At 34.8% G+C, this 13,671-nt stretch overlaps 2 protein-coding genes across 3 annotated transcripts; one reads left to right on the forward strand and one right to left on the reverse strand.

The window, feature by feature from the left end:
- Positions 1–966: 966 nt before the first annotated feature.
- On the reverse strand, positions 967–6,724 carry LOC128236976 (uncharacterized). Of its 2 annotated transcripts, none has more exons than XM_052952138.1 (4): positions 6,437–6,724; positions 4,514–4,677; positions 3,521–3,593; positions 967–2,569 (listed from the first exon to the last, which is right to left on the reverse strand). In XM_052952138.1, exons 1-4 carry the CDS (start codon positions 6,437–6,439, stop codon positions 2,393–2,395), a joined length of 417 nt encoding a protein of 138 aa, XP_052808098.1. In that variant the 5' UTR covers positions 6,440–6,724; the 3' UTR covers positions 967–2,392. The 2 variants fall into 2 exon arrangements, with proteins under 2 accessions (XP_052808098.1, XP_052808097.1); XM_052952137.1 differs by having other exon boundaries at positions 970–2,569; positions 6,445–6,724.
- A 198-nt stretch (positions 6,725–6,922) lies between these two features.
- LOC128238907 (protein Mis18-alpha-like) lies at positions 6,923–12,638 on the forward strand. Its single transcript, XM_052955219.1, has 5 exons — positions 6,923–7,144; positions 8,480–8,546; positions 8,728–8,850; positions 9,213–9,294; positions 11,403–12,638. The coding sequence occupies exons 1-5, from the start codon at positions 6,976–6,978 to the stop codon at positions 11,721–11,723; spliced, it is 762 nt and encodes a 253-aa protein (XP_052811179.1). The 5' UTR covers positions 6,923–6,975; the 3' UTR covers positions 11,724–12,638.
- Positions 12,639–13,671: the final 1,033 nt, after the last annotated feature.

The following is a 13,671-nucleotide window of genomic DNA, read 5'->3' on the forward strand; positions in this document are numbered from 1 at the left end:
CTTTTCTATGCTTACACCTCAAGATCTACGGTACTACCCACAGTTGTAATGAGGCAATTTTCATGAAGAGTGGGATAACAAGAGGTGTCACAGAGACAGCACGCTCGACTATTCCGCCGCTTTTCAGTGTAAGGATTGAAAAGTTTTGGCGAAACATGCATGGATCACTGTTAGATTAGATTTCAATGCAATACATGATGTGCGGAGATTAATTAACATAAATGTTGTTACATGCAAAATTTTAACCAGAATATTTAAGTGTAATAATAAAGGGCCATTATTTGCAAAACACAGTTATCTAACTTGATTATTCAATTAGGTTGGGTGGTTGAATACCATTGTATAAAGTCTCAATGCAATACATCAAGTAGTTGCTGAGATATTATCATATGTGTGCTAACATGCAAGACCTTAACCAGAATTTTTAAGTCGCATAATAAAGGGGCAAAAATGATATTATATGAAAGATAGAGTTATCTTACTTGATTAAATAAGAAGGTTCAATGGTTGGGAGCCTGTGTGTAAAGTTTTAATGCAATACATGATGTATTTGCTAAAGCATTGACTTAAAAGTGGTTACATGCAAAACCGTAACCAGAATTTCTATGTTGAATAAAAAGGGGCCATTATTTGAATTTAATGCAAACTAGAGTTATCTTAATTGGTTATTTAAGTAGATTGGATGGTTGAGTACCATTTTATAAAGTCTCAATGCAATTCATCCAGTAGTTGCTGAGATATTAACCTATGTGTGCTTATATGCAAAACCTTAACCAGAATTTCTACGTCAAATAATAAAGGGCAATTATTTACATTTAATGCAAACTAGAGTTATCTAACTTGGTAAATTAAGTAGGTTGGATGGTTGAGTACCATTGTATCAAGTCTCAATGAAATACCTCAAGCAGTTGCTGAGATATTAACCTATGTGTGCTTGCAGACAAAACCTTAACCAGAATTTCTAAGTCAAATAATAAAGGCCTATTATTTGCATTAAATGCAAACTAGAGTTATCTAACTTGGTTAATTAAGTAGGTTGTATGGTTGATACCATTGTATCAAGTCTCAATGCAATACCTCAAGTAGTTGCTGAGATATTAACGTATGTGTGCTTGCACGCAAAACCTTAACCAGAATTTCTACGTGAAATAATAAAGTCCTATTATTTGCATTAAATGCAAACTAGAGTTATCTAACTTGGTTAATTGAGTAGGTTGGATGGTTGAGTACCATTGTATCAAGTCTCAATGCATTACCTCAAGTAGTTGCTGAGATATTAACCTATGTGTGCTTGCACGCAAAACCTTAACCAGAATTTCTAAGTCAAATAATAAAGGCCTATTATTGGCATTAAATGCAAAATAGAGTTATCAAACTTGGTTAATTAAGTAGATTGGATGGTTGAGTACCATTGTATAAAGTCTCAATGCAATACCTCAAGTAGTTGCTGAGATATTAACCTATCTGTGCTTGCACGCAAAACCTTAACCAAGGGGTGACGCCAACGCCGTTGCTGACGCTTTGGTGAGTAGTACAGCTCTCCTTATTCTTCAATAGTCGAGCTTAAATTGTGGATTTGAACAAGTGACCTAGTTTATGTTTTCAGGAGACTCAATAATGAAATAGTCTGATGAATTAAGACAAACAATCAGACGAGTTTTTTAACAATGTTTTAATAGCGACCAGTTTGTTGTCTCAGATGACTCATGTCATGTCATTTAAGATTCATTGAAACAAAGTTTCATCTAAATTGGAAAACAATTTCTTGAGTGAAGACAATGTATTTTTACCATACTATCTGATTACAGATGAGACATAATAGAACTAATGAGAATTTAATGAGACAAGCATTCTGGCAATGATCCACCAGATTTGGACCAAATGACAGCTCATGCATAAACAAGCTTTCCTATTATTTGCCCTAGGGACAGAGTTATTGATCCCAGATACTCGAGTCCCAAACTTGTTCTAAATTCCATTGAGCAAAACATAATAAGAGAGTGCCAAAACATCACTTTTGAGTGTGAGCAATGTTTTCTTTGACCTTATGATCTAGTCTTTACTTATCCCAGATGACCAAGTACTGAGAATTAATTGAGACGAAAATCCTGATCATTTTATATCAACAGTGAATACATCCACAAGTCTTAATTATATCAATCTCATTTAAGTTTCGAATACAATCTTGATAAAACAAATTATCAGAACAGGTACAAGTACCCAGACAGAAAAGAAGTATTTTCATGTTGTAATGTGTAAAAAATATAAATAAAAAAGCAACAAACATTTAATATATAATTTCAAGTATTCCTTTCAGAACTCCATACATAACATTTTTCCACATTGACTTGCATATCTGTCTAGTTTATGATGAGCTAAAGTAATGTACACATCATCTTTTCACTTCGAAAGGTTTTAACCACACTCGAATTGCAACTTTAGGTTTTCCTTTCTTGGTAGTCTGTTGAAATACTTTGATCACTTTCACTCTCCTAACTGTTACAGTGTTTGTTGGTTGATCGACGTCTGATTTCTCAACCAATATGTCTACAAATTCACCCTCTGACAGCTGAAAGGAAACACAAATTATACAGAGGACAAACTGAGCATCATTATTGAATTTAATTATTTCACTTATAACATCTATCTTTATATGTACCATTTACTAAAAATTACAATACCTTGAATTATACTAATTTATTTTAACTGGATTGTGAAGATAGCTTTAAGATCATATGAATCACTAGTACTCGCATGTGTATGGGGACATGTCACGTTTATGAAAATGCATTCACATCCAAACTCAGATATGGTATGGTGTTAGCTAGAATTCATTAAACTGAAGCCTTAATAACTATATAAGTGTAGTCTATCTAACAGATGTATAATGATTTGTTATAGAACATGGGACGTTACTTCCCCTATTTTGACTACCAGGAAGCTAAAGGTCAAGGACATTTTCTAATATCTCTTTTAAGGCCAAAATTATTTTTCCTAATATCTCTTTCAAGGATATAAGTATTTTCCTAACATCTCTTTCAATGTCAAATTTATTTTGTTTATATCTCTTTCGAGGGCATAAGTATTTATACTAATATCTCTTTCAATGTCAAAAGTATATTTCCTAATATCTCTTTCATGGTCAAAAGTATTTTTCCTCATATCTCCTTTAAGGGCAATATATTTTTTTTCCTAATATCTCTTTTTAAGGGCAATAGTATTTTTCCTAATAACTCTTCCAAGAACAGAAGGTATTTTTCTAATAGCTCTTTTAAGGGCAATAGTATTTCCCAATATCTCTTTCAAGGGCAAAATAATTACTAATTTCTCTTTCGAGGGTAAAAGCATTTTTCCAAATATCTCTTTCAGGGGCAAATGCATTTCATTCAGGATTCCAATTATATGCCTTTAAAATTTGGAAGCTCAATCTTTTACTAGAACAGTGATATTGACAGTTCAATATTTCAATGCTAAGAAGTTGGGAACAGTGAAGCCTTAACTACCTCTAAAGAATTCTCACCTTTTTAGCTTTCTTCAACAGGGTTTTCCCTTTGTAGAGGAATTTGCTATTATAAAATATCACCTCAGATTCCCTGAAACATGAAAGAGGGCATTGAGCTGATCGTTCAGAACTTTGATAAAGCTTACAACATGATTTACGACATCATTGTTAACTTTTTAATGCCAAATATTTGGTGATGTGCACATATATTTAAACAGACACAAGAACAGCTGAAACAGTTGTCTGAAGTCTTGTAAGAAACAGAGCAGATCACAATTGTATCCATTGATCTCCCAGAGCAGTAATGATTTGAAAGTTAGCAATGATAAAGGTAAACAGCATTGTTAACTTTAACAAAGGTCTGAACAATCTGCCCATTGTATATCAAAGAAGTCCAAAATGAAAATTAAACAACAGATTGTCTGTTCAGAAAAAAAACTTTATTTTCCTGGTGATCCTAGAGCTGACTTAAATTGTACAATGCCTTCACTTTATTTAAGCAAAGTATTCAATGTCTCAGTGCTTTAACCGACTAATATAAATATGTATTAATGAGAGAGGTTTAACCAAACCTACATAATACAAGCAAAAAACCTACAGGCTTCAAGCAAAAAACCTACAGGCTTCAAGCAAAAAACCTACATGCTTCAAGCAAAAAACCTACAGGCTTCAAGCAAAAAACCTACATGTTATGTTAAACCCTTTTGAAGAGTAACAATCAACAAACCTGCTTTAACAAGCAACAAACCTTCATGTATGATATGTTGAGCCCTTTTTGAAGAGTAACAAACAACAAACTTAAATGAAACAAGTAACATTCCTTCATGTTACAAGCAACAAACCGACATGTTTGATATGCTGAGACCTTTTTGAAGAATAACAAGCAAAAATCCTACATTTTACAAGCAACAAACCTAAAAGTTTTATATGTTGATTATTTTTTTTAAATAACAAGCAACAAACCTACATGTAACAAGCAATAATTCTACATGTTACAAGCAACAAACCTACATATTTGATATGTTTAGCCCTTTCTGAACAAGTTGATCAGCTCTTAGAGAATGCACCATCTTTGTTTTATAACCATTAGGGACATCTGGATCTTCAGGCAAGTTTTTTACATCTGCTAATGTGATTTCATCTGCTATTTCATTCCCATCATCTTCATCACTTTCCTGGAAATATAGTATTTGTTTATTAAAAAGGCTTATAAAAAGGTTTACATGATGGTATATTTTTTACATATTTCCACCACCACCACCACCACCACTTAATCTGATCTGCAGAGTTGTCAGGTGATAGTATTGATAGTAATGTTAGTAGTATAAATAGTTTTGTGTCCAATTTTTACAAAAATTACATTTTTTACAGTTGGCACACCAACTACAAGATTCAAACATTTATAGGAATATACCGTAATTTACCTAAGAGTTCTGACACTTTAAAATAATATAAACAAATTGCTGTCCGAATTCATAGAAAATTACCATTTTTACATTTTACCTATGTCTGAAATAAGAATAAAACATACCTTTTATTTTCGTGTGTGTGTTTTACCACAAATTTATCTGTAGTTATCAATGGTTATTAATAACGCCTATGAGTGTAAATCCTCCATCAAGTTAATTAAAATCCCAACAAACATTAGTTTACCGATTTACTCATGTATTGAAATGAATAAACGCCTTCTGTCGGCTTCAGATCGAACAGTCACGCTGTGTGACGTCTCAACTCAAAGTTATACCCTCGAGGGATTTGGCCCGAGGATCTCGTGGAGAGCATGGACAATGTTATATGCGATTAATGTTTCTGCGTGGTGTTTACAATTGTAAACTCAGTCTTGCATTTCTAACTTTAATTAATCACGTTGATAAATAGTTTCATGCTATCATTGAATGTGTTAACTTTTATTGTTCTATTGATGGTTTCAATGAGTATCAATGTACGATTATCGTCGTTATTAATTATTAAGGTATTAGTTATTACCGGTACATACAAGTTCTATAAATGCTTCATACAGTCTATAAATGTGGTGCAAACATGACATGTCTTTCTTTCATTAATCCCCTGATCAACCGTGTTGTTTCTTTAATCCTCCTATAAATATATCACACTTCCTCCTTCTACTGGCAATAAATAGTTTGGGCTGGTTTGTAACTATTTCACTTGTAGTGGTGTATATGGTAATCTAGCCCGAGGAAAATACATTGAAAAGATAAAGATCAATAATCGCCGTCTGTGGAACTTATTTACGGCAATTGAGAAAGTTATGATTGATGACCTTTGGGTGTCCGAAAAATTAGTTATATTAAATAAATTATTCTTTGAAAATAATTATGAGTGTCCGAATTCTTAGAGTCCGAGCTCTTAGGTGAATAACGGTAGTTTGTTATTGCCTTCTAGGAGATGTGTTAGGTATACAGGGCTTTTTCACCAAAAATTGTGAAGAGGCCTAGCCTTTTCATTTCGGGAAATTTGAACGTGTGAAGTTCTGCAAATTGGGAAATTTAAATGCGTTAGCGTCTCAAAATGGGAAATTGATAACAATATAATTCTATGGAGTAATTGGTCCTCGAATATCATTTAAATTATACAGCTTTCTTCTTATGTCAACTTAAAAGATGAAAAAGAATAATTTGCTCAAGCAGAATAAATTTTTGAGGTAAGATCTTCCTTTTTGGGAAAAATATCTGGGATTTGTGAAAAAAATATATGGAAATTGCGAAAAAAATGTCATTTTCCCCAATTGTGAAGTAGCCTTATTTCGGCCTCTAGCAAAGAAGGTGAAAAAGCCCTGGTATATATATATATATATATATACATATATATATATATATATATATATATATATATATATATATATATATATATATATATGAAGCTAGGCTTGCAACATCATTTATTTTCTTAACACAAGTATTCTAAAACAAATACCATGTTACCATGTCTGACAATTTTTCATCATCCATGAAGCTTTTGTGTGATTTGTGACGCATACAGAAGTTCTGTACACAAGATTTCTGTAGTCTTTTACCAGTAACTTGATTCATTTTCAAACCGTTAGTGGTACAAATACCATATTTGATCAAAAAGACATTCAAACGGTGTGGATGTAGGCCGAATTGCACATGTTTGAATTCATTACTTATGCAAAAAGTACGGAATAAATGCCTGCAAAGCATATCGATTCTGTAATTGTTGGTCGACGGCCAGCTCCTTACATCGAAGGCACCGCTACGAATTATCTCTTCCGAAACCAAACAACAGTAAAATAAAACACTGATTTAATTTTATTTCTAAAGTTAAGTTTTTATATACATATTTTATTTCATTCTCAATAATTTCCTGTAAACAAGCAAACGTAAGTAAGTTCATTATTTCCGAATATATTGTCATGTAGCTTTGATTCAATTCCCGCCAACAAGTCAAGTAAATTGAAACCGTCTTGTGATATTAAACCGTTGTTTATTGCCATGGAAAACGCAGATAATTCAATTGTTACTTCAAACAACGAAAGCAATAATTCATTGTTTTCGAACTTAAATTTAGTAATATTTCAATGTGTTAAATGTAATTCCATCGTGGGTGATTCTACGTCATGGGTTTCCGCGACAAAGACTATTCGTTCCATAACTTTGGCAGGTACTATGAACGAGATACACAGCATAACTTAAGCATGTCTACACTGACTAATAATGCAGACTTATTAATCAACGTGTCTTGTTTTGTTTTAACGTCAACGTGTAGTTTATAAAAGTTGGAGTAACTTCATTAATGGTGGCATAACAAAACATGTTTGTTTCTGGTTTCTCGACCTACACTACTCAAGTTTGAACAATTTACCAGTAAGCGAGTAGTTCTCAGACAGTAGTAGTTCTCGGGCACTCATTTTGGAAGTTACATATGAAACGCCTCATTTTTGAAACATTTCTGTAGGTACCAAAAGTTTCCAACACTACAACAGATATAAGGGGGTGCAGTGGAATGTCCCTAAATCTGGTCCGAAGTGTCCCTAAATCTGGTCCGTAATGTCTGGTCCGTAATGTCCATGGTCCGTAGTGTCCGTGACCCCAGTTTGTGCAGTCTAGCTGTTACATTACTGCTGTCAAGTAGAATTTGACCGCTATGTTTACATCTTTCGTAACCAAAGAAAACGATGTGAAGCTATACAAGATGAGTTGAAATTTATTGTAAAGGGAATTTTATTCAGATATCTTAAAAAATCAGAAGGATATCTTGAAAAAACTAAAGAAGTGTCGAAGATCTATTTATCAGATTTATAAATAAGAACAAAATGTTAATTTGATTTTTTTTGTATGGAAATTTCATCTTTTTTATAGAACGTGATGTATTAAAGTTTCATCTGCAAGGTACTAGCCAGGGGGCGGCTTCTAGTATGTTGTCCAATCAATAACTTTAGAACCTTTGTCCAATCATCACCAAATTTGGTCAAAATGTGTATGGGCATAATATCTTGGACAAGTTTGATAATCAGCCATATCGCTTCAGACACTCAAGAGTTGTCGTCCTATTTATAGAAGTTATTTAAAATTGATCTTGTCAACTCGATAACTTTAGGAGCCTTTGTCCAATCACTATCAAATGTGGTCAGAATATGTATTGGCAGATTATCTTGGACAAGTTCGATAACCAGCTCAGCCTCTATCACCTTTTAACCATAGAAATTACCTAAAATTGGTCTTGTCCGCTCAATAACTTTCGAAGCCATTATCCAATCGCCACCAAATTTGGTCAGAAAATTTATTGACATAATTGGAGCTATGACCCTTAAATTGGCCAAAAATGTCGTAACAGTGTCCACTCTGAAATTGGCTTAACGTACAACCACTTACCACCAAACTTGGTGTCCTAAAATTAGGATGGCATATTTTGTGACTGTTGGTGCTCTAGTTATATGTACAAATGCAGTGACATTATTAGATATGTACATATAGCTTCTCACTTGTTTTTTTACAGGTGTTTCAAAACATGTGGGGACTAAAAAAAACCTGAAAATCTCAGATAATGGAGTTGATAAGGGCAGGTGAAGTAATTTTGATTTCACATTTTAAAATTAAACAGGATGAAAGTTATAATATTTTGTATTAAATAATTATAAATTGAATTCTCTTGCAGAATTTTTGCTATTTTATTAATGTCACCAAGCATTCTTCACATGTTAGATTTTAAAATATTTTTGTGAGGATGTTTGTCATGGATTTCAGTACTTTTTATGAGGTTTACTGCATGGTATGTAACACGGTCCTAGGGAAGACCTATGTGGCGTCTCCACCCGACCTTGACCACATCCGCGGGGCCTTCACCCTGGCAGCTGAAACACTCAACAGGTATTGTACTGTTATATATCAGTGGGTTTTCAACATATAGTTTCAAAATTAAACATATTTTTAAAATTTGATTTTGAATGTCAAAGATTTTAAACTGTAAAAATACTGGGATACTGTCCTCATGTACCGGTACTTTTTTGTTTAATTGTTGTAATCCCTTTTCAAAAACTCTCTTAATACTGCCCTAAATGATGCTCTTCTTTAGATAAGTATAGTTAACAGCCATTCTGATGATAAAACAACAAGGTAATTCCATCACATGACTACTTCAAGTAGGAGCAATATTAATGAGTCAGAAATTGGATAGCTTAATGCAAAAGGTATATTTTATACAAGCCTTTTCTTATTGTTTTGCTTTGTAGCTATGAAGTTGGAAGCTCAGATGTATCATTGTCGATGAATGCAGATGTCACAAACAAAGCACTTGATGAGCGTTTGCAGAAGGTATTTAGTGTCTTTTGTATTACGGTATCTTTGAAAGTGTGTTCCTGATGTTTCCTTAATTTTCATCACAAAAAATAAACCTAATGAAAGATCTGGGTCAGTATTCAATATAATTTTTATCCTTATTTTTAGGTATGCCTCAGTGATTCCATTCAGTTTATTGGCCAGTTATTTTTACTCTCCAATCAAAACACTCGGATTCTACTCTTACACTTCTGTTAGATCTTTACTCTCCAATCAAAACACTCAGATTCTACTCTTAAACTTCTGTTAGATCTAAGTTGGATATTGAATACGCCCCCCGATATATGTTATACATGTAAATGTGTCAAATTCGATCAAAAATAACTCTCATGGCCTCTTCTTATGCAAAGAAAGACATATTACTTAATTATGCCCCCCTTCGAAGAAGAGGGGTATATTGCTTTGCACAGGCATGTCGGTATGTCGGTCGGTCTGTCGGTAGACCAAAGCTTGTCTGAGTGATAACTCAACAATTCCTAGACGTATGGTCAATCATCAAACTTCACATGAAGGTTGGGCCTGACCAGTAGATGACCCCTATTGATTTTGGGGGTCATCGGGTCAAAGGTCAAGGCCACAGTGACCTTTAATGGTAAAATAATTTTAAAGCTTGTCCGAGTGATAACTCAACAATGCCTGCACCCATGGCCCTCAAACTTGACATGGAGGTTAGGCCTGACCAGGAGATGACCCCTATTGTTTTTGGGGGTCATCAGACCAAAGGTCAAGGTCACAGTGACCTTGAATGGTAAAAGGTTGTCCAAGTGATAACGTGACAATGCCTGCACCCATGGCCCTCAAACTTGACTTGGAGGTTTGGCCTGACCAGTAGATGACCCCTATTGTTTTTGGGGGTCATTGGGCTAAAGGTCAAGGTCACAGTGACCTTGAATGGTAAAAGGTTGTCCGAGTGATAACTCGACAATGCCTGCACCCATGGCCCTCAAACCTGACTTGGAGATTGGGCCTAGCCAGAAGATGGTCCGTATTGATTTAAGGGGTCATTGGGCCAAAGGTCAAGGTCACAAGGACCTGGAATGGTAAAAGGTTATCCGAGTGATTACTTGACAATGGCTGCACCCATGGCCCTCAAACTTGATTTGGAGGTTGATCCCGGCCAGAAGATTGTCCCTATTAATTTTAGGGGTCATTGGGCCAAAGGTCAAGGTCACAGTGACCTTGAATGATAAAAGGTTGTCCAAGTAATAACTCAACAATGCCTGCACCCATGGCCCTCAAACTTGACATGGATGTTGGGCCTGATGATGACCCCTATTGATTTTAGGGGTCAAAGGTCAAGGTCACAGTGACCTTGAAAGCAAACCCGACAATTCTTGGACCTATGGTCATCAAACTTGACATAAAGGTTGGGCCTGCCCAGTAGATGACCCCAATCGACTTTGGGGGTCATCAGGCCAAGGTCAATGTCACAGTAACCTTTAACGCAAAAGAGTTAACAAATCTTCCCCCACTGATATCTCAACAATGCCTGAACCTAAGATCATTAAACTTGACATGGATGTTAAGCCTGACCAGTAGATCACCCTTATTGATTTAGGATTCATAGAGCCAAAGGTCAAGGTCACAGTGATCTTGAATGGTAAAAGGTTGTCCGAGTGATAACTCAACAATGCCTGAACCCATGGCCTTCAAACTTAACTTGGAGTTGCATCTGACTTGTAGATGACCTTTATGATTTAAGTGGTCATCGGGTCAAAGGCCAAGGTCACAGTGACCTTGAACGAAAAAAACTTGTCTTGTGATAACTTGACAATGCCTTCACCCATGGCCCTCAAACTTGACATTTAGGTTTCTGGTGACCAGCTGATGACTCTGGATTTTGAGTTCATAGAGTCAAAGGTCATGACGGTCATAACACACTTTATCCTCACACTTAAATGGTCATAATCTTAAAACAGCAACAAATCAGCTGTCATTTCGGTCCATGCATATTTCATTCAATTGTCCATATAATCCTGACAACATGGCACTCAGGGGGGGCATAATGTTTGACAAACATCTCTTGTTAATATTAAACTAGAATTTGAGCTGTGACCCTGATCATTGAACTTTCTTTCATTCAGCTGCAATATGTTGTGTGCATCCTGGAAGAGCGCATTAAGAAGCTAGAAGGTGTTGTCTGCCCCCATGACAATCCCAGCACCTCAGATTATAACCATGTACCGGACCAAAACATAAAGCTACAAGACAGGGAGAGTGTTACTTCTTCTGAATCTGCCCTGTGCTCGGACATTGGACTACGGCAACCCTTATCTGGCATGGTTGAACACCATGATGACCATGGTTCCGTTGTTACACGCCAGAACGATGGGTCTGATCAGAGTGTTCCTCTGGAATACTTGCTGGATGGGAACCGACGGCTTAAGAGGAAAAGGGCTAGATAAATAAAACAGGTGTTTAAAATAAACAAATGTTATTGTGACTATCACACATTAATAAAAATTATATTGAGATATGGATGTGTTATGCATAATGTGTGTTATAATTTGAAATAATGCATGCTTCAAGCAGCAAATTTTAATTCTTTATTTTGTTGATTTTTTTGTTGACTCCAACTTATGTTAAACTTTTAACTACACTTTGTCAAGGTGAGTCAGACTAGAAGTGTTGTACTTGATTAGAAGTATTTGAAAAATTGAACCAGATTCTTGCCTTCCTCCATATGGCTGTGTGCAAATTTGTATAGATAAAAGTTTTTGAATATACATCATTTAGTGTTTTAGCCAAGTCTTACAAAGGACAGAGTGCTGCAGAAAAGGGATCAGGTGCTTAGGGAGAAAAAGGCACATTTTATCGCGCAATGAAGAACTTGAACATAATGAATTTGACAGTATACATTAAGAATTGTGGTTAATTGAAGTTATATTAGGTTTCAATTTCAGAATATGTAAAGTCTGTATGTATTTTCAATCATATTTTAAGTGTAAAACAAACCAAAAGAAATATTCTATTAGCTCAAGTATTTAATTCTAAGAATTCTGGTCACTGAGAGGGCAGAATGGTGCTACCAAAAAGGACAGGATGCAGCACCCTTTAATAGTTGTTGAGCTAAAACCCTACATCAATAACGCTTTCAATTTTGTCTGTCAACTATTTTTAGCCTATTTTTCAAAAGTATCTCGAGGTACTTAATAAATTGTATGTTGTTTCTTTGATCAAGTGAACAGTGATATTTCAGTCAGAATTGCGGGATACATGTATAGGTCTCTTTAATTATATAAGTGTTGTTATTCCATCACAGATACACTGTTATATATATTGTTAAACACTATATTCAGGATTAAACTTATATTTAATCATTTTGTCTGGTCTATAATGGCATTTGTTGAGCCCCCTTAAGTGAATTGTCAAGCATACTGGTGGTTGGATTTATGTGGCACACATTGTTACATGTTGTGTCAATAATGAAATTGTCACACATATGAATTATGTTGAAGGGACTAGACACCAGATTGTCCCAAAATCGGCAAATACATTATTTCCTCAAAAGAAGCCTAGAATTACCTATATGAGCTAGTAGAAGGCCGATAATACATCACTTTACATGATTAAAAGAACGTTTCTGTTTCCAGTTTATAGTGTGTATATTAAGCATGTGAAATTCACATGATTACTACAGATACATATACTGACGCTATTTAGAATTTACTGTGTATTGACGTGGAAGACCACCCCAGTAAATTTGAATTGAAATATTCGGAAAAAAACTGCAAAAGATACATGTATGGTAAGCGATGTGATACATCAGTAAGTAAGGTTCAATGCATTGTACACAACAATATCAATTTTATGTAAGTTTTTGATAATTTTCATTTTTTTCTTGCAATGGTATCATCCTTTGTCTAGTCTCTAAAAGGTCAAAGTTCTAGGTCCCCCTTGAAGGTAATGATTAAAATAACATGATTTTGCTTGTCCCAACTATATCTTGGTCATGAATTTTATCATTTTTTAAATAACTTGGCATACATGTTCACAGGTCGAGGTCACACTAAGGGTCAATAAAAGTTACTTTTTTGTTAGATTATCTGTTAACAAATGATGGCACAAATTTTCATCTAATAAGACAATGAGTAGCATGAAGCACACAAGTCTGTATGTCAAAGGCAAAGATCACTTTAAACGGTTAATTCCACAATATAGTGAATATTATGAGGTTGTCAAGACTTAGGGATTTATCATATTTTTATACATATACTTAAATTATGGGCACAAATGCTCACCATGAAGCCTTAGAACATGTGTTCACCATGAATCGTGGGCACAATGATTAACAATACAATGTATGCACTAATGTTTACCTTAAAGGGTGGACACAATGATCACCATGAAAGC

Source organism: Mya arenaria, chromosome 6 (assembly GCF_026914265.1).
Source record: "Mya arenaria isolate MELC-2E11 chromosome 6, ASM2691426v1".
NCBI classification, from domain to species: domain Eukaryota; kingdom Metazoa; phylum Mollusca; class Bivalvia; order Myida; family Myidae; genus Mya; species Mya arenaria.